Genomic DNA, 23,466 nt, shown 5'->3' with positions numbered 1-23,466 from the left:
AAAAATTTAGCTTTTTAAAATTCTGAGGATTTGCTGTTAAAATGCTTCGTAATTTTCACATGTTCAACCTATTAAAAGTATCCTATCTATTTTTTTAACTCTTTTTTTGATGGCTGCTCGACATTTTGGCATGTGTGATGTTTTAATCCTGCCTTTTTCCAGCAAAGAACTCATTTAAGTCTGTCTATTTTTGTGGTGTGGTTTGGTTTTTTTGTTTTTCTTCTTCCTGGATGTTGCTTTAGAAACACAGTGTATTTGGGATTTAGGTCTTTAACAGAAAACTAGAATTCCTGGATGAAATAGGATGTAAATATGACCAGATACTGACAATCAGTGATGGTTGGCATGAAATGGACTTTTTTTTTTTTTTTTTTGATGAGGACACTAGAACACGGACTGGAGCATGTGGTACAGGATTGAATATGCTGCAGATAGCATACTAGGGGTAGCAAATGTGGATATTGGGAATGTTGTGTGGATTTATTCAACAGTCTTGATGTTAGATAAAGCTAAGGGAGCTGAGTGCCATTTTTCTGGAAGGTCTGTTGTCTCTAATAGGCTTATGTATGTGTAGGGGAGGACAAATGTCTAAAATGACATAAAAAGCCATGTGTTGGGCACCTTGGGCATTTAGATATTCTTCTACAATTAGCTAAGAGTACTTACAGTGCCAGTTCACTTGGAGGTAAGTAGTGGCTTAATGACAGACTGCTGAGTAGAAGGCACCAACTTGTCAAATGGTTCGTCAAGCAAAATCATATTATGATAATTCTGGAAAACTATCTGTTCCTCTTGAAGCATAATCCAAGGTGGCTGTCTGGACTCCAAACTTGATTAACCTGCTTGGCAGAAGTCTGGTATGTCAGGTGAGGATCTATCTCTTTGGCATATAATTTGATGTGTAAATAGATTCTTGTACTTTTGTTAATATTAAGATGCCAGAAATCTGTAAGTATGGGGGCAGGAAAGGACCAACCTTATAATCAGAGCTAGCTACAAACATTGGCACGTGCCAATGCAGTCAGTGATAATCTATGTTGAGAGTGATTTTATTTACTCCGGTTCAGCTGAGCTCACAGTCTCGTACAGTAGGTCTAATTTTAGGTTTCTTTAACATGGAAAATTTCAAGGCTAGTGTAAAGCAAAGCAAAATACTAGCTACTTGAATGTTTTCAGTTTTCTGAATTACCTTGTACTGAACAGCTAATGTTTGTGTTGTGAAACAACCATCTGTTTTTATAGTTTAAAGAGAGTCTCCTTCAAATGTTAAATACTCTAAAATGTGTTAGTGAAGAGGCTGTCAGCCATTTGTCATACTACACCATTCAAAACTTTTCATGCACAGTGATAGCAAGCTGACTTTCTATTCCTCTTCGTATCGATAAACTAGCGGCAAAATAAAAGCTAAAAAATTACTTAGCCTGGTTTGGTCAGTGTACCATGACCGACCGATTATTCTTTACCTGTTCTAAGGAATAAAAATGTGTTTAGTTTCCTGAACCATCTGGTTTTTACTGTAACTTTGAATTAAAACATTCCATGTATTTTGGGAGCAGAGATGAAAGACATAACAAAGAGTTCATCAAATGTTTATAGATGGGTAATAAATACTTTGACAGGTAGAGATGTTGCTGAATATGATGCCTCCTTGAGGAATTTCAGAACAAGATGAAGATTAAACATGGCAGTTCTCTGTTTTAGTTTGTACTGAAAGAGAGGGGAACACATCTTCTGAAAGAAACAGGTCCCTTAAACATATGGGGGTTTTTCAAGGTTGGCTTCAAAATAGTCTCTAGTGCTTTTTTAACACTGTAGGATACTGCGCACAAGGCACTGTGCATATGCTGTTCACCACAGTATCCCAGTAGAACTTGTTGCCCAGATGGTGCAAACCATATGCCTCTTGATAGTTTATCTGTGTTTGGGAAATACTGCCTAAAAATATAAGAAAGGTCATAAGACTTCTGAAAAGCAGCTCTAGGGAGTTTCTTTTAGTTTCTTTTAAATAATGCTCTGGAGGTATTCAAGCTGGTTGTTTCCTCTGGTTTTTTTTTTTCCTCTCCTTTCTTTTTTGGGGGTGGGGGGAGGAGGGTGTGCATAAATATTTTATGATAGAGATATGAGGAACTAGGGAATCATACTTGCTCCAGTGCAAGGCTACAGCTCTTAAGGCATGTCTGCAGACTTCACTAGTCCACCTTTCTCCATAGGAGTTGCTTAAGAGGAGTACAGCAGTTTTTCTGTCCTTCCCCTCCAGATGTCTCAATGAACCTTTTTGGAAATGTAACAATCTAGAAAGCCACTTGATTTTTATATTTGTTCCTATGTCTTTTGTAACTCATTTTGACTGTTTCCAAAGGCTAAAGGAGAAAATTCTTCTTGCCTATATGCAAGTTGTTAAAATACAGTTTCTATTTTGCTTACCTGGCAAAGATCCACAGAGGAAAGGCAGTCTAATAACATTTCCAGCATCATGGTTCTTTGAAGTATCAACTAATTAGGAATATGCATTGCAAAAGTTTAGATCAGCACTCAGGAAAAGAATGCATTGTGTAACAATCACTAATTCATCAGGATAACCAAAGCTTATTTCCTTTGAGTAAAGATTTGCATATTCTCACCTACAGCGTTGTACCATATATAATACTTCTTTGCAGCTCCTCTGAAAACACAACTCTGTTTAAAAGTAAATTAGCCAAATTGAAAGGCTAATTTCCTTGAGCTTCAAGTACAAAGATATCCATGCTTAGATTTCTTTGCCAGCTGGAAGAGGCTGAGAAGATGTGGTTTCTGAAATCCTGGGTATCTCATGACACCTAAGAATTTTAATGTGGTGTCATAAATCACTAACTTATTCTTGCTCCAGTGTTGTTTGCAGAATCTATTCAGATAGATCAGTTCTGTGTACTGTGGAGGAAATGTGATGGGGAGACAGCCTGTTTAGTCTGGTCACAGCTTATATCAAATACCTGAAAAGGTCTTATGCTTGCTTTGCTTCCTCTTATGATTTTGATCAGAATAAAAATGAGTATATCTGGTTTGAATCAGAACTTACTTTTGCAAGAGAAGGATTGATATGGCATAAAATCCCTCTACAGGCTTACATTTGTCTGGATCATTTCAGCTGAATATGTGGATGCTCTTCTGCGTTTCTTGCTTTTTCCCCCTTTTTTTCACATTCTCACCTTTTAATGTTTAATTGGGTCTAATCCTCTTAGTCATTGAGTAAATATAGCTACAGTGATATAGCATTACCTGTGTACTGTGTGTGTCGCTGCAGTGTGATTCACAGAATCATGTCCTTTTTGTATGGGACATTTTAATTTGTGGATATTGTTATGTATGAGCTGCTGCCAAGACTTGGCTTACACTGTGCTGCATTCAGGTTATACAGAAGTGGGAGCTTGCCGGATTGATCAACTGTATTTTATCCATATGATGCTTTCTATCCTTTCTCCCTTTTAATGAACTCATATTATTGTCTTTAGTCTCAAATCTACTTCTAAATACTTCACAATCTGATCTATAACTATTACTCTAAATTACTTTTTGGTTTTGCAGAATATAATGATCGTGTAACTTCTCTTTATTCTCAGTTCACTGACTGTAGTCTCAAGTAGCCACTTCTGTTACATGATAACGTTATTGAGCTATGTGTAAACCTGGGGGATGAAATGGCCCTGTTTCATATCTGACTCCTGGCGAGTGAGAACAAGTATCATCCAGAACTCTTCAAAATTTGTCTGCAGCGAAAAGCTCTTTTTGAAAGAAAAAGAAAAAGACACTTGACAGATGTTTGCTTGCATAAATTTGAGAGAATAAGAAAAAGCTCAAGCATTTTGGTTTGTGTGGGGGTTTTTTTTTTTGTTTTTTTTTTTTTTTGTTGATTGGTTGGTTTGGTTTTTTTCAATTACAATTTAACATGTGCATACAAGTTTTTTTCATAAAAGTTTAAAGCAGTCACATAGCCTTCTAAAGAAAGGTTACCTTGTACAAGATAAACCACATTCATGGTAAGATTCTTAACACTGACTCAGTGCAGAACTGTACTTGTTCTGTACATTCTAGAATCAGGACATTTCAGTGGAGATTTTCAAAGGTGTATTTTTCCAACCTAAACTTTAAAGAAGAAAGGATGGAGACAAAATTTTGAAAATAATGGAAACTTCCCTTGCATGCAATAACATTTTTATTTTTTGAACAAATACATACACCAAAAGAAGTGATCAGTTATAGTAAAAACTGTGTTACTGTGTGCAAGATGGGCATACTTTAAAATCTCAGTGCATGTTTGCCACCAACGTTTTCTTTTAAAAAACCTTTAGAAGGGACTGAACAAAGCTTTTCAACACAAATCATTTGCTTTACCAAATGTTCAGGTCTCCAGATCCCAGGAAGATGAGGGCTGGGATTTCTCTGTAGGAACAGGCAGACTTCTGAGGGCTGGCATGGTTGGCTCTCTGGCTGCACGTACAGGTTCTCCCCAGGGTTGGACCAGTCAGAGTATGTAGCCGCAAGCCCTCCTATGCCCAGGGTAGGTATTTTTTCAGACATGCTTTGCATCTGCTGCTCCCATCAGTTGTAGGGAAGCCATTGCTGCTTATAATCAGGCCACCTTTTAATTTAGATGCAGAGCTTTAGGCAATGAGGGTTATTTTAAAATTTCAGCTCAGGTTTTCTTAATTCTTAAATTAGTAGCAAGAGATTGCTTCAAGGACTCCTTTGTCCTGTGTATGCAACTAAGACAGCACTTTGTAGTAAAAGTGAGTTTATAATTATTTCGTTTGTTAAAACAAAAATGAAACTTGGGCAGTGATTTCTTTTTATTTGTTTGAAGGTTAATTTTCTTTCTAGACTGGCAGCTGGGATGCCTAAGGGTGTAGGCACAGCGTGTGAGTCCTTGCTGCGCTCAGTTGTTCCTTCTGGGTGTGTCCATACTAAAAACAATTGTGGTGATGTCAGGAATACACTTTTGAGGCAGATGTTCTGATTTTCCACACTTGATTTTCCACACTTCCCCTGCTTTGGTTCATATTTGAACAGTCTCAGACTTTACCAAGGTTTCTTTCCTTTGGAAGACAGTGAACCAAATCACGCAGTCCAGGAGTGTCTGTATCTCATGCTGCAGTGATAATGTTCTAGTGCAGCACCAGGCTGGTGCTTTCCAAAATAAGCCCCCTTGGAAAGGCTTTGGTGCTGTTTCAGGTGCTCAACAGCAGCTGTCTGCTCCAGCAGTCTGCCTTCTGGTCCACACAGCTTCCTAATGCAGATGTTTGCCTCTGCCAATTTTAAATGTATCCAAATCAGCTGAGTTTCATTAAGAACTTTTAGATAATTGAAATAATTACTGAATTATATTTTGAATTAGTTTCTTTCTGCAATCAAACTTAAGAGGTTTCTGACAATCCAGGATTCTTTAATGTTACCTATTTTATCATTATATAATTATGTTTGTATGTACAACTTGTAAAATCATGTAATATGAAAATACTTTTGTTTCAAAATCTTTTTCTTCAGAGAACAAAACCTATAACAGTGCTGTTGAAATAAAAATTTACAGAAAACAAAGGCAGTAGGAGAGGTTGTTTATGGTATAAAAATACATTAAAAAGTAACAAATACCAAAGCCCTAAGCAGATTAAATTTTCAGATGAAAATGTCATCTTAGCTCAGCTGAGTCAAGGATCTTGGTTGCTGGCCTTGAAATATGATACTTAAGCTTAAATGATTTAGTGTGACAGTCTCTAGCTTAGGTTTTCAGGATCACCAGTATTTTGTTTTTAAAAGCAATTAGGTACCTGTACTCTACAATTATTTTTAATAATTATTTTTATTTGATGTGTTGTATATCTTAATGTATTGTTTATATTTTTTTTGTTTGTTTGATGACAGAGCTGTCAGGTGTATGAAACAAATACATGACTATGAACTCAGAATACTTGGTCAGTGAATTGTATTTGAGGAGGAATCTGTACAAATACTAAAATGTTAAACTTGGGCTAGAGTTAGGAATGTGATGAGATGCTCTATCCCACCATATAAATGACTTGAACTTATTTCTGAAGTTTTTTTCCATTTACATACCTGTGCCAGAGAACGAAGCAGACTTTCTCTTGGTAATATACTTACCTAGATAATGAGAGGAGTATTCAAGTGTTGCTTGTGAATACTACAGTTGTTTTGGGGAGGATTGCTAGCACTGCTTGTGGTTTCATTGTTTGCATCTCTCATTGTTCCTGCCTAACAGGGTGGTAGGTGTACGCAAAGTTCTGTGCTGCTCTGGTTCCCAGGCTGAAAAAGGGACCTTGTGTTTGAAGGCTTTTGCTTTTGAAAGCTGAATATGTGTGCACTCTTGCCTGGAAAGAGCTGCTCTTCTGCGCAGCTCCCTGAGACAGCCTTTGGCCCTCCAGAGTATTTGGGTAGTAGAGGAAAAGAATAAAGTGTAGACAGCAAGTTGTGTATCTAAGAAAACAGAAATATTTTCTATATGAGTTACCCTGGACCCCTTTATAAAGAGCCGTGCCTCTCCCCTCCTCCCCACCTTTTCTTATCTGCAGATTTAGCAGCATACCTTAAATGGAATACACACCTTCCCCACATTTATATAAAACTGGTTTTTTTTGCAGCTTGATTCATTTATCACGATGAGGTTTTTATTCTCTAGGGTAAGTTAATATTTCAGGCTCTTGGATTGTTGTTCAGGGACTGTCATTTACCATGTATTTATGTAGCTCCCACAAAACTAACTTCTAGCTGGTGTTTCTCTGTACAGTAGTTTGAATTGTGAAGGTATTGATGGACTCCTATAGATAATACACAATGCTTGTATGAAGGCTGAAGATTTGGGTATATGTAAAAGTGGAAAGCATTCACTGGTCTCATTAAAACAGTTTGCTGTCTTCCACTGTTTCCGTAGTGTCTCTTGTTGGCATCCTTTTTGCTGAATAGTTGTATTTAAGGCAGTGGGTACTCCTATGGGCACTGGAAAGTAAAAAGCTCTGGAACCAGTGTTTAGTAAAGCGGAAGAAATGTATTTGAAAATAATCTTAACCTCTACTAGAGATGCAATAATAAATCTGCTTTAAAACAGAGAGCTTGCAGAACAAAATAATGAGTTGTTGCAAGATGCTGTGCACAGACTGTGATATATTACCAACTTATTATTTCTGAGCTCTGTGGTGTGTCAAAAATGCGTGTATTTCTATATTAAGCAACACCTCTGCAGTTTGGAAGCTTATTTGTTAGAACTGGTCTTTGGCTCATGCTGTGTAGCATTTTAAAAAAGAAAACACAGTTTTAATAGTAAGGATTAGTTGTCTTCTAGTAACACTTTAGTCTCTTTACTCTGTAGGTATGAAGCATCCATTAACTTCTGACCACGTCTTTGAAGATGGGATTATGAATCAACCAGCTGTTCTACGGGTCTTGGAAGAAAAAGGACTGAGGAACGACAGACAGGATTATCAATTAAGTAAAGAAAAAAAGAAGATACTGTTTTCCTTCTGTGAAGTGTGCAATATACAGCTGAACTCTGCAGCTCAAGCTCAAGTTCATTACAATGGGAAGTCTCACCTGAAAAGAGTGAAGCAGCTAAATAATGGAAAACTCCCTACAAGTACAGCTCCTGGCACTTTGTTTGCAAGTACAAGCACAGGTACATAATTAGTTTGAGATGTTGGATTTTGGTCCAGAATTCTGAGGAAGCTTTTAAGATCTACCTTCCCCACCCAACATAAGCATTAAACTTAATATAGATTAATACTAGTAGTTAATAATATTTTACCATGTTCAGAATTGCTGGTGTATTTCTCTTCCTGTGAGGCCAGTTGTATTGAGGTAATATTGCACTAATGTGTGATTAATTACTGTGTTGTACCCTGAGATATATGGTCTATTTAAAAGTAACTGTTGTGGATCCAAATAGTTACAAATTTTATCATCTGCTTTTGTTCCCAAAATAATGTTCTGGAGGGATGCTGTGTGTAGAGGAGAAACTTCTAAAAGGAATCTAGTAGTAGGAAGATGGAGGAGGAGAGCTGGAATTTACAGGCCTGGCCCTTTCATTATTCCTACTTTCAGTTGTCAGGGTTTTAATTACTCTTATTCGCGAAATCATTTAGGTTGGAAAAGACCTCTAAGTGAGAAGTAATTTAAAATAAGACTTTTTACTTACTGGGCAAAACAAAGGTCCCAAATGCTTGGTCAAAATGCATTTAGCATGCATAATGTAAAGAGAAAAAGCACATAATGTGTTTTTCTGGGTTTTATTTATTTATTTATTTTATTTCACATAGCTATTCTGAGAAAAATATAATGGATCTCAAATCTTCATAGAAGAATTTTCTGTATTGTATTAAAGCTTTTTAATTATTATTAGCCACATGAGGGCATTTGCCTTGGGTTCTTTTGTTTTGTATAGAAACAGTCAAACTGCATTAAAGGATTTAGCTTTTTGTTATTTCTGATTTTGATTCTTGTTAACTGAATTTGACTTATTTTGATGTCTGTAGTATTGTTTTGTTTGATTTAGAACTAAGCAGTGTAAGGGTATCACTAGTGTAAAGCCTGTGGTCCATAAGATTAAATTCCTATTGAATAACATCTAGATCAATTAATTGTGTGCATTCTTAAAATAGATTAATTAAGATTCCTCTGTGTGCTGATAGAAAACATTTTCAATGTTTACATTATATATTTTTGTTGCTTTTTGTTAGCTGAATCTCTTCATCTGATGTCTTTGGTGTCATTCCTGGGGATCACAGCTGATGCTCTGGCACCACTGCTTAAAGAAGCTCAGAATACGTTTGTGTTTGCTGAAGCACATGCTTTGGAGTTACTGTATAGCTTAGGAGTTGAAATTCATGTTTCTTTGTGCTTTGTTCACCTATCTCTATAGTAGGCTATATCCTAGTTATGTCCTAGTTACGCTGGTCTATCCAGTGCATGTTGAAATAGGCATTCTGTTTTCTTCATAGCTGAAGGATGGTGTGTTCATAGCATTTAAAAGAAAGAAATGCCTTGTATAAACAGTTTATTATTATATGATTATGTAGATGATTTAATATACTGCTTAAGAACTAGTAGGAGAATAAGATTTACTGAAATGTAGTTCTCAAAGAACACTTTACAAAAATAAGTAGAAATTAATTTTCTTATAAATTGACATTATCCAGGCTCAGTTTTAATCCATGTCCTCTGGAGTGTTATTACTGCTTGCAATGGAAGTCTTCCTTCCCCATTTCTTCAGCTACCATTGTGAACAGAGGTAATTGTGCAGATGGTAAGAGAGCAATTATATTAATCTCACCTCACCAGTGAACAGACTTTATTCTACATACCAAGGAAGTAAATAGCCCCCCTCAGACTTCACTGTTATAACTACCTACCCTTTTAACAAACCAACTAATGAACAGCTCAGCACACCTCAGGAAACTTTTTGCAAAGGTTCCTGCTAATGTAAGGTTGGAGTTTTCCTCTGTGTTCATAAGATGAATGTGGAATTAATAATATTCGCACTGAAGATAAGGTGACTGTAAAATACACATGACTTAAATTTTCATTGCCAGTACAGAAACCAAGATTACAGACCTGCCAGAACTGTCTTGATCCTGTGTGACAGAATTGATCTGTGCACCATCCCTGACACCAGACTCCTTGACTCTTGGTGGACTTTTTTCTAAATGGAGATGACACAAAGGAGTCATGAGACATATTTTCATATTCATTCTCTTTGGAGGTCCTTTCTGGGACAGGTGGCCCCAGGTTGTTATAAAGTATCCTTTTAATTTTTGACTACTACTATGTTTTACAGCTATAACCTCGATTTGTTGCTCATAACTTTCAGTAATTGGTAACAGTCATTGTTGTACCACTACTGGAGTGTGTCGTGGGTTGACCTTTATTAAGATTTGATAATGGTGTAATTCCAGGTCCTGGCAATAATACTCTACAGTGTATAGATGAGGGGCTTTTATATATTTAAAGTCTAAATATCTTTTTAGAGATAAGTTTAAAGTTACTTTTCTATATTTAGAGTAAGGGTACAATGGTCACAGGATTTAAAAAGATATTTAGCAAAATATTTTTCTGAAAAACTTACTCTATTTTTAGTTTTTTTTGGCTCACTACACGGTTACTGAAATACAGTAATTGCTATTGTATCTCTACCTGCAATTTAAATTACTTCATAGCAAGTAAAATAAAGTTCTGGAGCTGCTTTCCTTTATGTTGCCAAATCCAAGAAATTAATTGACTACATTAGGCGACTTTGGTGATTCGATCCATTCACTGAACTCCTCCTTTTCTTTACATCGGTGTTGAAAATTATGTGTTTGAAAAAGAGTATTCTACTTAGACAGTATATTGCACATGGTGTTAAAGCCTTCACTATTGCTTATGTTAGCGATTGTTCATTACCAGTCATATGCATCATGCCTTACTGCAGCCCAGGCTGAAGTTTGTCAGCAATGCCATTTCCAGGGATCATCCCTACCCTTGTGACAGGCATAAGTGATGTATGGACGGGCTGTTGCCAGAAAAAAATGGAATGTAAGAGAGAATGTGTGTTTGCTTTTGCAACTTAAATTGGTATTTTTTTCAGTTATTTCCTATAAGGAAAAAGGAAAATAAAGGATGGTTTCCTGCAGCCTTGGGGAAGTGTATTTTGGAGTGAGCTTGTTTAAAACTTTTCATCAGCAGGTCTTGCTGGAGCCTGAAGCAGCAATCTCGTGGAGCAGGTCACAGGTGTGTGGAGTACCTGAAACCCCACCTGCCACAGCTAAAAACAGGGGCTCAAGTATCCGCTCCTCAGAGGGGCCGGAACCACTTTGGAGAATGTGGTACGAACTTGGCTAATTGCTAAATCAAGACTGCTCGCTTCCCTTCTTCTGAGAGACAGCTAATGAATTAATTATTCAGGAAATGAAGACAGGAGGGAGGCAGTATTTTGGAGGCTGGGAAGGCAGCGGGAGTGCGGGATCGCAAGGCTTCCACGAGATGGTGCTGCAGCCCGGGCCATGGAGCGACGAGCCGCGGCTGCTGCCTCTGGGGCTCGCTTGAGCCTCGTTTGTTAACCGAGGTATTGATAGGGATAACTGCGAGTGATTTGCTGATATATGCAAATATATGTGGGCACTTTTGTGGATGACTTCGTTTTATTCCTTCCAATTCTCCTTTGGAGGTGACACCGATTTTGCTCCACGAATTCTCTTTGCTTGTTCCCTGGTATCTCCTGGTGAATCTCCTGATTCTCTCTCCTTTGCCCCCGTGCTAACATGGGAATGCTTGGTGTAGTTTTAAGTGGACTAGAAATAACCTATTGAAGTCCAAATTTTATAGATCCTGGTGTCCAAATTTACAAGTGGGCACAGCAGAATCACTTTTTCCTGGGTCCTGGGCTTTAGGGCACAGGTGGCACTCTAATGCCAGTGTGAAGGTCTTACTGGCAGTTTGACTGGAGGTGTGATTGGGATGTCAGTGCATTGTGGTAGCAGCTCTGTGTTTTTGCTCTTGCAATCTCTGACCTTGCAGGACGGTTTTGGAAATGCAGTACCCAATACCATTCTTTGTAGGGAACAGTCCTGCAAGTTAATGTGTTAACCCTGCAGTACTGAGGAAATAAGTGCAGGATGATTTCCTGGGAGATAATAATAAACACACAGTTGTGTGATCTAGTTCACAACAATGACAGCCAGAGATTTGTTAATATAGCCAAACAAACAAATAAATAAATAAATGACTAGACTTCGGTTGTGTTTGTGAATTAAATCGTGTCTCAAAAAGGGCCTGGTAGTGGAATGGAGAAGGTAAAACAGTAGTCTTGGGCATGGGAGGAGAATGAGGGAGAACAGAGAAGGCAGGATTTCTTCCCCTTTTGGCAATAGAAATTAGAACTTCTTTGCCTCCTTGTGCAATGCCATATAATAATAATACCATTTGGAAGTCTAGGCACCCTAGCAAGTCAATAGAGGCAGGGAGGCTTACAATTGATAGCTCAGAATTATATTTCATAGGATCCATGGACTGTATAGCTAACTTGCATATTAGCTTTCCAAATTAAATATATAGAGATAGAAAGTGTGAATAGTGTCTTCAGCCAAAAGGTAAAAATGAGTATTGGTAGATGTTGAGAAATTATACTGAAAATATTCCAGATAGCTTTAAATCTACATCCCCACTTTTGGCCTCGTGCGTACAAGGAAGATTTTTTTTAAAATGAAACTGTAAAAGAAATTAGCTTGCCAGATGACTACGTCAGTGCAGGATTAAATGATGGGTGGTCATAACAGAACGAAACTGCAGTGCATTGTTCTGATTTCAGTGGAGCTTTTTCTTGGTTATTGAAAGAAGAATCTAATCCTAAATGCAGGTCTTTATATATAGGTTTGAATCCTTAACTGATCCAAGACTAGCTTTCTGACAGGTAGCTTAGTTGTCATCTAAGACTGCTTTGTGCCAATGTGATGGAGAACAGAATTTTTTCTTAGTTTGATCTAGGTCCTCAATTCCTTCTCAGTGTTTGTCTTTCATTAATCTAAAACAAGAACAAGAATAATCTGATTTTTATTGCAGATCTTTATGAACTATTCTACCACGTGCTCAGAGGGAGGGTAAGCAGCAATCAAAAGTATCTTGAAAACGTTTGTGAGCTGAGTCCTATTAAATGCGTGCATTCATAGCTATGGAATTAGTGCACAAGTCTGTAGAGAAGAGGAGAAGAAGGATAGTAGAAAGCACTGTGGTCTTACTCTTTTTTCTGTGTTATGCCAAAACCTTAGGCTTGTAGGTCAGCACTTGTTCTGCCCTCCATGTCTGCTGCCTACAGCCCAACCTTTTGGAAAGCAGTTTCAAGGCGCTGTTGTGAGGGCACCAAGTCGAGCAAGTCCTCATCGCTTCCCCTCTCTTTACCCCCTAGAGAGGGAGGTTGCTCCACACTTTGCTATTCTACTCTAAGTAAAATCCATTTTTCTGTTGTAAAAGATTAGACTCTTGCTAAAAAGCAAAACTGTTACTTTTTCCAATATAATACCAATGATAACAAAAAGAGTTATGTGCATGGAATGCGACTTAGCTTAGTGGGCTATTGAGAAACTATTAGTATTTCACTTCTCTCTACAGGGTATGTTGACTTCTTTTCTTATTCAGTGGTCTGTTGAACAGGATTGGATTTGGTAGATTGTACCACGTTCTTTGTGTCATTTGAGTCTCTTCCCCCTTTTACATAAGAAATAGGTGATGCTACATAAGTTAACATTTTTCTTACAATATGAAATGTATTTATAAGCGAATGCTATTTTTCTTTCACGGAAGTCATGATAGAATCATAGAGTATGCTGAGTTCAGAAGGGACCCATCAGGGTCATTATTAGCTGCTCTGAAATTAAGGGGATTTATTATATTTTGATGTGCTTGGTACTCCTTACAAAATGTTAATGATGAGAGTTAATATCAAGGGCCAGAGCTGATATTAAAGTTGTTTTTTTTTTGTCAGTTATTACACACTGTATCCATAATACTTGGTTCTGCATTTGAGTAGTTGCACTGAGAAAGTAATGGTAAAATTAATAAAAATAGTAAGTAGATGATATGTGCACTCACTGCTGGTCTTCAGGAAAAAAGATGGGAAAATTACAATTTCACTGAGGTTGGTTGTTTTTAAGTAATTGGTAAGTTGCATTAGAGCAAAACATTCAAAAATTTCCTAATGGCAAATAGAAAACCCTAACTTTTTTGAATTTGGTAAAGGCTATCAAACCAATTATTCATTTGTAGCCTCCACTTGGTGGAGAGCACATGAATGACATTTGTAAGCAAACAAACAGTATATAACTAGTATGGAAAAAAAGTTGTTTATGGGGGTGGTGCTTTGGGTGAAGTGTGAAAGGATTTCAAAATAAAATTGGCTAATACATTTGGCATTCTTTGCCACTACTTTGCATAAATATATTCTTGTAGCAAAATTCCTTCCTGGAGAGTTTAATCTCACTTTAAGGGCAATTATGCTGTGGTAAAGAACCCGCATTTAAGACATCAGATAATCAGATGTTCTAGAGTCTAGGACCAAAAATACAGCTGTTCACCAGCCATGGTTTCAAGCTGAGAATGGCTGCAGGAGTCGTAATGATACAACTTCTGCTCCAGTTGGTGCGTCTCCCTTGTCATTTAAACAGTTTGAGAAATGGCCTGGAGAGCTTCTTAAATCAGTTGAGTTCATGTTGCTGCAAGGATTTCTTCACTGCCTCATGGAAGGATGTGATCCACAGTTTATGGGTGTAGATAGACAGCTGAGATGAAAATGGATCTGTAAATGGAGACTTTTTTATTCATGTGCATTTGTAACCATGATTTCTATGTTAAAACTACTGAAAAATTAAAATAATAAAGTCAGATTTGTTTATTATTTTTATCTCACAAAAGCAAAAACTGATACTGTCTCTGTATGGTGAGTTTCCCCATCTGGGATCAGATCCTGTCAAAATTTCTTTCATAGTTGTCTCATGACACAGCAGTATATTTGGATAACTGTACAGGTATTATAATAAAAAACTCCCGTGTTTTTCCATTTCTTTTAAAAACTAAACCTAGTTATGATTACATCTGATTCTTATACTGCGTGTCTCTCTGTGACATGTGTCCTCTTACCTTTTCTTGGGAAAGAAAGCCTATGAAGTACCTGAAAAGACAAAAAGATTTACACAGTGAGAAGTCTATGTGGGAGTAGGAAGAGCATGAATTTAATAAGCCATGGACATTTTTCATACTAAGTAATAAAAAATTACTGTTCTTTTTTTAAAGACAAAGGCATTTCTTCATGTAATGTCATGCTTTTAGTGTTTTTTTTTTGTTTTGATTTTTTTGTTGTTGTTGATTTTGTTTGTTTGTTGGTTGGGGGTTTTTTTGTGCAGGTACTTAATCTGATAGACCGTACAGGTCTTAGTTGGGTCAGTATTCAGAATTTTTTCATCCAAATATTTATTCTTCTTTTTAATAGATATCCTATTTTTTAATGTAGAATAGAGTTTGTCTGTTATGTGGTTAAAAAGTACTTATTTGTTCATTTGCATAACTGTGAATTAATCTTATTTTTAAAAGCTGTAAGAAGTAATTAATTTTTACTGCTGAATTTTTTTTTCCTAATCACGAACCTCATCACAATACAGGCTGCTGATTCTCCTCTGTCTTGTGCTCATTGTAGGAAAGACAGAGCTATTTTTAACATTTACACAGTCTAGATAGATGATTCCTCATTCTGTGTGGTTTGGAGCTGAATCTGTAGAGCCTTTCATAATCATATTCTTTTATTTTTTTGTGGTTTGTTTGAATTTGATCACTGTAGCTGATTCCGTGCATTGATAATGACGGCTTGGGTTGCCTGATTCTCAGCATAAATTCATGCAGACTTCTACTTTGACAGTGCTCTGTGTTTCGGTACGCATGAAGATACAGAACTGAAATTGCTTTGCTTTCTTTACAAATGACTCAGAGCGTGCTTGTCCTTCCCTAAAATGTTGCCAGCGTGTGAAGGATTTTCAATGAGCAATGCAATAAGCCGGCATCTGGGAAGGTTTGAGGCTGCACTGGTATAACAGTGTACTGTCACACAGATGATCAGGGCTGGAGCCAAGACTCTGTAGCACCGTAGATCATATTGGTCACATATCGGAAGTTTTGTTTATGTAACTTGGTTGCTGTTTAACCTGCATAAATAGTATTGCCATAATGTGGAGTGGACTTCCCAGTAGAGGTGAGTCTCTTTTTTATTATTAAACTTCACTGAATTGCTTTGTGCTACGACATTAAGTGTTACATGTTTGGCATTATTTCTGTGTGCATGTCATTTCTGTTTTAGTTATTCCAGTGGAAAGGGTAACAAAAATGGCAATGCATATAATGCATCTTTTTCTTTTCTTCTTATTTCAGTATTAAAAGTAACTAAATATGTGGCAAGCTCCCTTTCCTTGCTTGCTGTTTGCAGAGGGCATCTTTCCAGTAGGTGACTTCCTATGCATTTTAAATTTTTTTTGAATGTCAGTGATGCTGTGTTATTGTTGTAAAAAGAAGCTTATTAGCAGTGTGACTAAATATCTCTTACCATAACTTGCATTCTGGCTTGTTAATTCTCAAAGTGTAGTTACAATGATGTGTGAAACACAAGAGCTGTCGGATTCTCCAGATAAACTAAGTACAGAATGAAATAAATTGTATGCTGGATTTGACGTCTTAGATATGTCTGTCATTGTTAATATTAAAAGTTAGGACCTGTCATGCCCAGGATAGCTTCCAGTAATTCATTTGCACTGACAGCTTGCTTTGAGAGGGGTATAAAATTAGTGTCGCTTCTCCCTAACCAGTTAAATTTGAGATTTAGTGCAGCAAGTTTTATTTAAGGGAACAGATAGTGTGTTAAAGGTAGTCCATGAAGTTCTAGTAGTAAATCTTTAAGCTTGAAAGAAGCATTATCATAAACTAAACAGACTTTGTACCTATGTGTTTAAAAAAAGGTTTTTTTATTGAGAATTTCACCTATAGCAGAACACAAAAAATTAGTTCAGCTGAGTTACTTATTAAGCATTGCTGTTCTGCTAATATGTTTAGTTTGTGAAGTGAGACCTGCTATGATTATATTTGCGTATGCTGACAGTAATTTTTTTTAAATAAAACAGGGAAAAATGTTGAAAAATATTATTTAAATGTTTTTCTTTCTTGCTGTAGAAATGTCTGTGCTTACTATGTAAAGACTGCTGTGCGTTTTTTTGGTGTTTTTTTTATGAGGAACTAGGACAGCTCATGCTTTTTCCTGCTAAATATATTTATGAGGCAGCTGTTTTATAGCTTTCAGCTCCAAAGTTATAGATAAGTGTGTATTTGTTTGACAGAAGATTCGAGAATTTCCATTTACTGCCAGTACATGTAAAGCTTGGCTAAGCAGACTGCATCAGGAGCACACACCATTTGTATTAGCCAATCTGTCTTTGCAAGTCCCAGGGCCACTATCTTGCTAGAAGCCACTGTGTGCTTTTGAAAGCATGAAATTAGTTTTATACTGAGCACATAGCTTCTCATTTAGCAGTTCTTTTTATGGTAATGGTCAATTTATGGTTCAGCGCCAGAATTTTGGTGTTCTGTCAAAGCTGATAGCTTCTGCTAAGGTGTTCTTTGGAGATAAAGACAAACAAACAAAATCCAAAACAACACCCCTCCACTCCCAAAAAATCCCAACAAAAATGCAGTTTGTCGTGGGTATCCTAAGGAGATGCTAATAAAGTTCTCCCCAATGAGCTAACTGCTGACATTTCTGATAGCATTTTGGAGTCAGTTTGTTGTAGTGTTTCAGATAACATTTGTCATTCATCACATAAAATTATTAAATTCATTGTCACTTTTTTAGACTTCGTGAGTTTGGAGGGGAGGTTATGACATGGAAAATTGCTCTCTCAATGCTAATTTGCTCTATGTGCTTGTTTACTGATCAAGGATAAAATACACTTGAAAAATGTACATGAACCACCCTAAACATTCAGGAGAGATAATTTTTAGATAGCAACTTTAGAATACATTGCAAACTTTGCTCTTTCTTAAATCTGTTATTATTTGTAAGTAACTTTGTAAAATGGTCTTTAATACATATAACTCATAAACTGATAAGCCAACTTTCTCACCTGTGTTTTGTTCTTGGAAGAGTTTCATTATTTTTTTAACTCTGCCAGATTTCTGGCTGCTCCCTCACTAGCAGCTACGTTTAATGAAAGATTGTGCACTATTAGGCTTCTCTTGGGTTACTTTGTCCAGCCTACCTTAATCTCTCTCGTATAGTAGGCAATTTAAAATTGCTTTGCTTTTAATCTAGGACATCACAATTCTGGCTTGATCCTGTAATAACCACTTCTAATGATCTACTTCCTTGCTCAGTTCTGTCTGCAAGGGGCAAAATTTGACATGGCATTTTGTGTGGAAAATGTAGTGGGTTCTAGATCTGGTGATGTTTCTTCTGTTAAGTGCTGAGGAAAGATCCTGATCAGCTACTGATATGCCTTCCTGGGAAAAGAAGAAGCTGCAGGTCATAGCTTCCAGAATTTTACTTAAGAAGCAAATGTAAGCTGGTGTACCAGTCTTTCATTATTGCATCATCATGGAGGAGAAAGAGAAGTAGAAGCTATGGAGACTACTGCCTTTTGTCACACGTGCTTGGAAGGTGCAGCAGAATATCACCAACAAAGTTCCTTTTTTGAAGCCATGTTGTTTGGATCCTCCTGTAGTCACACAATAGATGCAGACTGACAGCTTTAAAAAAGTATATTGCTGTCAATTTAGGACCTTTGAATAAATTTTCTTGCTGTTCTTCAGTGTGTGTTTAAAGGCTACCAGGCCAAAAATACTGTTATGAACATTTGGAAAACAATGTGTGACATGTCACTACCATGACATATAAAACATGTTTTATTTCTCTGAGTACTTGAGCTGGAATGCCTTTCTTTGTCCTTTTATTCTTTTGGGGATTCTTTTTATGCATGCTTTTTGTCTCTATGAATTGTGATTGTCACATTTCAATCTGGTTAGTTCTTTGTTCCAAGATGATGTTGTTTGCAAGGTGCTTTCAGCTTCAAAGATCTTGCATCCTCTTCCAAGTCTTTCTTGCTGCGTATTTTCTCTCCTGCCATTTCATATTGGCAGTTAAAGTGAGAGGCAAGATCTGGTGTGCTTGTTATGCTGGACAAAACCACTTCCTGGTATGGAGCTTTACTCTTTCTGTATCCATTCTATAACCATTTCTGTATCAAATTGTCAGTTATCACATGGCACCATAATTTTAATTTCTTCTCCTTTTGATGCCTAAAAGAAAATTCAGGGAGAAAAAAACTCCGAGACAATTTAGTTTCAAAGGTGTTATAAGGAAAGGGTTTTAATTTGTGTCTGGGCATAAGATTCCAAGACGTGGGCACAAGTCCCTCTGTACAGATGTTACAATTTATAATATTGTCTGTCCAATCACAGATGTTTCCACCCCATGGCTTTTGCCCTGATCCGCCCTTGGTCACATCCCTTGGGAATTGGGGCTAGGGTCTCTGAGACCCTCTCTTCATCAATCTTCATCTTCTTCAGGGTACAGGGGGCACACAGTTACCCAGAGTTTGACTGTACTCTGCAGTTTAGGCCAAGGTACAAGTGTTCTCTAAACAGAATAGGCCTGTCTTAAATACACTAAACATAGTGTTGGAGAGTTTCTGTGCTAAGGGTAAAGGAATGAAATGCTGCTGCTTCTAAATCTACTTCTACTATATAACTACTTATAAAGCTTATAAAAATTAGAAAAATCAAAAAACCAGATGGGACCTTAAGGCATCATTTAGAAGACATCAGTGTTAATGTATGGTGATCTTTTGCACTTTGAGAGTGTTTGGGGGCAGCAGCCTCCCTACTACCAAGGTTACTTTACAGGGAGATTCTGTAGGAGAAGAGGACACTGTAAGCTAAATGGAAAAAAAAGTACTGGGGAAGTGGTAGTTTGTGAGCAATTCCATGTTGATCACTTGACTTTCAGATCCAAGTCTAGCCAAGGTCTTTGTGGAAATCTTGAATTTGCTTTTTTTTTTTTAGTGAAGGTCACTGATGAATCCTGCCAGAGAAGCTGAGTACACTGAGAACTGTATTTCACTGTGGAAGTCCTATTGCTGAAGCTTTTCCCTGTCTCTAAGTTAAAGAGGCAGAGGTGTTCTGGAGGTCTCACCCTGAATGTTCAGCCAAGAAAGTATATCCTTTTTTTTTAATATGCTTTCTGTTCTGTTGGATTCTGAGCAGTGCTCATAACATGACTTTGAAGGGAAAATTAACTAACTTTTCTATTTCACTTACGCTTTTTGTTCCTGTAAGGATTTTTTAAAATAATTTTTTATTTGGAAGTGAGGAAACCTGTGTACTTTTTCATCTCTGCAGGTGTAAGGAGAGTGCTTTTGTGTTGACACCAGCAGCCCGGGCAGATGAAAGGCTAAATTCCTTGGCCTTGCATAGGTTCAAGACCTACACTAAAAATTTCTTTTGCCTGTGATTGGGCAATACAGAGCTTGGGATGAGATGAGGTCTTTTTAATACTCTGTGAATAGAGAAATACAGCTTCTTTAGGGACAAATTTTAAAATTCATATAGTGTGTTATAGGAGCTAACTTAGGGAAAGGATATGAAAGCTCGGTGGACGAAACTTTTCCCAGTAGGGAACTTGTGAAACTGTCAGACTTTGGGCGGGAATTTCTGGCATGATGGATTTGGTGACACCATTTGTTAGTTTATTGTGGTTGCTCTGGGTGGTGTATAAAATCTGCGTTCAGATCACCTATGTCAGGGTGCTTAAAGGATATTTCCATGTCAAGGGACTTCCGAGGTTATTGTGGTATGTTCAGTTTTGGAGTTTTTGGTTTTGTTAGCTGTTCACATTGGTACTGTTTATACCTTTGCTGAGCTAGAGGAAGAGACAGAGCAGGTCTCTGGTGTGCAGGTTTCACTTTTACTTGCTTCAAGCATTCTGTAAAGGCAAGAAGTCAGAACATAACTCCTGGAAGTTTGTAACTTCCACCCAGGGGCCTCTATTTTCTTTCTTCAGGATATTTCAGAGTAGGGGGTGGAGACAGGAAGGGGAGGTAAGAAATCCATGTGGGAAGTTCTTAAAATTGTCTGTCTTTCTTCTCAAACTGGATTAAAAATTTTCACATATTTGCATCTCCTCTTGCACAAACTGGGGTATTTGCAATGATGACATCCTGAAATGTTTTGTGACTGAGCATTTAAATGTGAGCAGAAAGAGAGGCTTTTTTTTTATCAGCTGACCAAACTTAAATGGAACATACAGAAAATAAAGAGGTGAGGAAGATTTATAGGCTTTAGAGTGGCACATCTGGAAAAAGAGTAACAGAAATCACTTCATCAAGAAAAAGCAGACTAGTTGGAAAGAACTGAAGATTATTGTTAGGAATTGCAATTAGTGTATTGTGACCAGCTCTGTTAGTGGTACCATTTAAGCCTGATGCACCTCTAGTAAGGTTGAATAGTAAAAATCGATCTATTAGGTAATCATTGTAACAACCGCTTTTTAGCAAACATAAACAGCACTTAGCACCTGTGAACCCAGGTTATTTTTGAAAATAAGATTTAAGCTTTTCAGTCACTTTGGCTGCTGAGCAGGGCAGAGACTTTCAAAAGATTCAAAGCTGGAACACCAGAATATTACTTGCTGGGGATTAAATTTTTGTGAAAACATCCTGAGGTTTTTTTTTTGAAACATGATTATAAAGAATGCTTATATGAAAGTGGTGTAGTACCAGATTTGTTCTTGGTAACTATTGACAGAAACAAGGACAAATCTGGCAGAAACAAGTAAAAATATTGTTGTGCTTTTATTTTGTTTGTCAGTTGCAAACACTTGCTCATTTTAATACTTCATCCTCTCTAACGAGTATTTGTCCTTCAAGGGGAAATTTTTTTTTTCTTTCATCCTTCCTCAAAACAAACAGCTTTGTTTTACAAATTACTTCAGATTACCTTTGCAAAAAAAATATTTAAGTTGACATTGTTCTGATAATTGTGTACTAGACTTCTACTCTGGATGTTAATTTTACTGCATGGTATCTATGCTGTTGATATTCTGTAGTTGAGAAAAAAATGGAAAATCAATGAAGCTTAAAATCCAAATCAATAAAGTAATAATTTATCAACAATTAATTCATTAAATTTGTAACCTATACATGCCTTGCAAGAAAATACCCATGATTATTTGGGTGACAAAACTATTTACTTAAATACTGTATAAATTCTCAAATTTTAAGAGATTTTTGTTGCAAATAGTCAGTTTTTGGTATTTAAAGTGTTTCATGTTGTTTTGTTAATCATTTCATTAGAGACAGGAACAGGCTGTTGCTTATGAGTATACCCGAATACCCACTAGCAAAGAATTAGTAAACATGAGAAAAGTATCATTTATTGAAAGATTAGTCTGGAATGTGTATCCAACTATTCAGCAATTATGAACAAATCTTTGAATTGATGTGATTTCATATGTGATTTCCTAAGCAAGACTATATAATTTAAAATTTATAAAACAGATCCTTGATTTGTAAACATCTGTCAGATAGTTTGACCAGCTTTTATGCAAGACTCATGTTGTTCTCAACATGATATTTATTCATTGATCAAGCCCAGGTTTAAAGGAGTCTTCTGAGAAATGGCACAAGAATGAGATAGTGCAGTAATGGATAAAAGCTCCTGGGGATTTCCATGCTCTGAAGGTGCTCTGCAACTTAAACATATGGCTGCTCCCCCTACTCTTTCATGCACGTGCTCACTTGTTGGAAAGATGTTAATAGGCTTGGTGGTGAAGAGGGAAAGATTTGGTTTGGTGCTTAAAAATGGTGTACCAATTAACTCAAGAAGTAAATTAAAATAAGAGGAAAGAATTTGTGAGAGCAGAAGGCATTGTTGCATCCTGATGCATGAAATGAAACAGTGGCATGGCTGCAGTCAGGGTGTTCCAGACTTTTCAAGGGCCAGCTACCCTCACGAGTGCTTTATCTGAGACTTTAGTGATGCTTAATCATGCGCCTGATCATGAGGTAAAACATTTGTGTAGGTGTTCGCAGATTGGGTATTGTTCATCAATAGGAGTTTGAATTGGAGCAGAAGCAAATACAATTTCTGGCCATTGAAAATTCCATCCTAAAAACAGTTATGTTAAATCAAGACTAAAAGTAACACATATTTTTGGGGGATAGGCCTAAAAATATTGAGGAGATGCACACTGGATTTTGATAATTTTTTGTTCTGATTTTCACTTTCTGGCTGCTATTTTGATCAATTCCCTTGTTTTCCTGTCTGCTGAACATGAAGTTAATGAGAGGTGTGCAGTGGTGCAGTACTCTGCCCCAGAAGGTGGGGGATGCTGAAGCATCATAGGGTTTTGTCCCCCATCAGCTGTGCTTGTAAACTAGAATTGAAGTTGATCACAGCTGAAGAGGCAAATGATTAGGCAGCATGAATTCTGTGGTGTATTTCGGAGGTTCTGTTCTGCTTTTAATTTAAAAAATTTTTTGAAATCTAAGAAGCCTTGTGGAGAAAAATTGAGGAAGTGTACAATTCTGAAGAAATGTACAAATGTTAATTTTTTAAATATTAACAAGAGACTGCTATTTGAATAAATATGGTATACTGTCTTTTTATCTGTGTTTAGAAACACAATTTAATATACCAAAGTAAATTTTTTCATCAGAAGTCCATTTTATGTATAACAGGCATGTTATTAAATAAAAAACCAAAAGGCTAAAAGTAGATTTATAAATAATACTTTTGTCAGATGATTTGATTTTCATTATTGTTTCAAGTAAAGGTTCCAACCACCTTTACTGAAGCCACTTTGAAGAGATGCTTTGTTAGTTCTTTAATTACTAATGTAGGTTTCTTTGAGTGGTGGCCTTGTTTATACAAGAAATA

The 23,466-nt window shown here is 36.8% G+C and overlaps 1 protein-coding gene across 4 annotated transcripts in view; it reads left to right on the top strand.

Annotated features, from left to right (window-relative positions):
- ZNF385B (zinc finger protein 385B) overlaps window positions 1-23,466 on the top strand; it is a 164,271-nt gene that overhangs the window by 24,398 nt on the left and 116,407 nt on the right. Inside the window, exons 1-2 of one of the 4 annotated variants that reach the window (XM_027731491.2) lie at window positions 15,265-15,742; window positions 15,919-15,987. The exons of 1 other annotated variant lie outside the window; for it this stretch is intronic. In XM_027731491.2, coding sequence (XP_027587292.1) covers window positions 15,718-15,742; window positions 15,919-15,987 — 94 coding nt within the window. In that variant the 5' untranslated portion in view covers window positions 15,265-15,717. Of the gene's footprint in view, window positions 1-15,264; window positions 15,743-15,918; window positions 15,988-19,724; window positions 19,745-23,466 lie in introns of those variants that run through there. 2 more of the 4 variants (XM_027731492.2, XM_039388016.1) reach the window with 2 other exon arrangements.

The sequence above is a fragment of the Pipra filicauda genome, unplaced genomic scaffold, assembly GCF_003945595.2.
Source record: "Pipra filicauda isolate LSUMZ 115617 unplaced genomic scaffold, ASM394559v2 scaffold5_size6683894_pilon, whole genome shotgun sequence".
In the NCBI taxonomy this organism is placed as follows: Eukaryota; Metazoa; Chordata; class Aves; order Passeriformes; family Pipridae; genus Pipra; species Pipra filicauda.
Note: the sequence above shows the minus strand (reverse complement) of the source record. Positions and strands in the feature narration are given on the sequence as shown.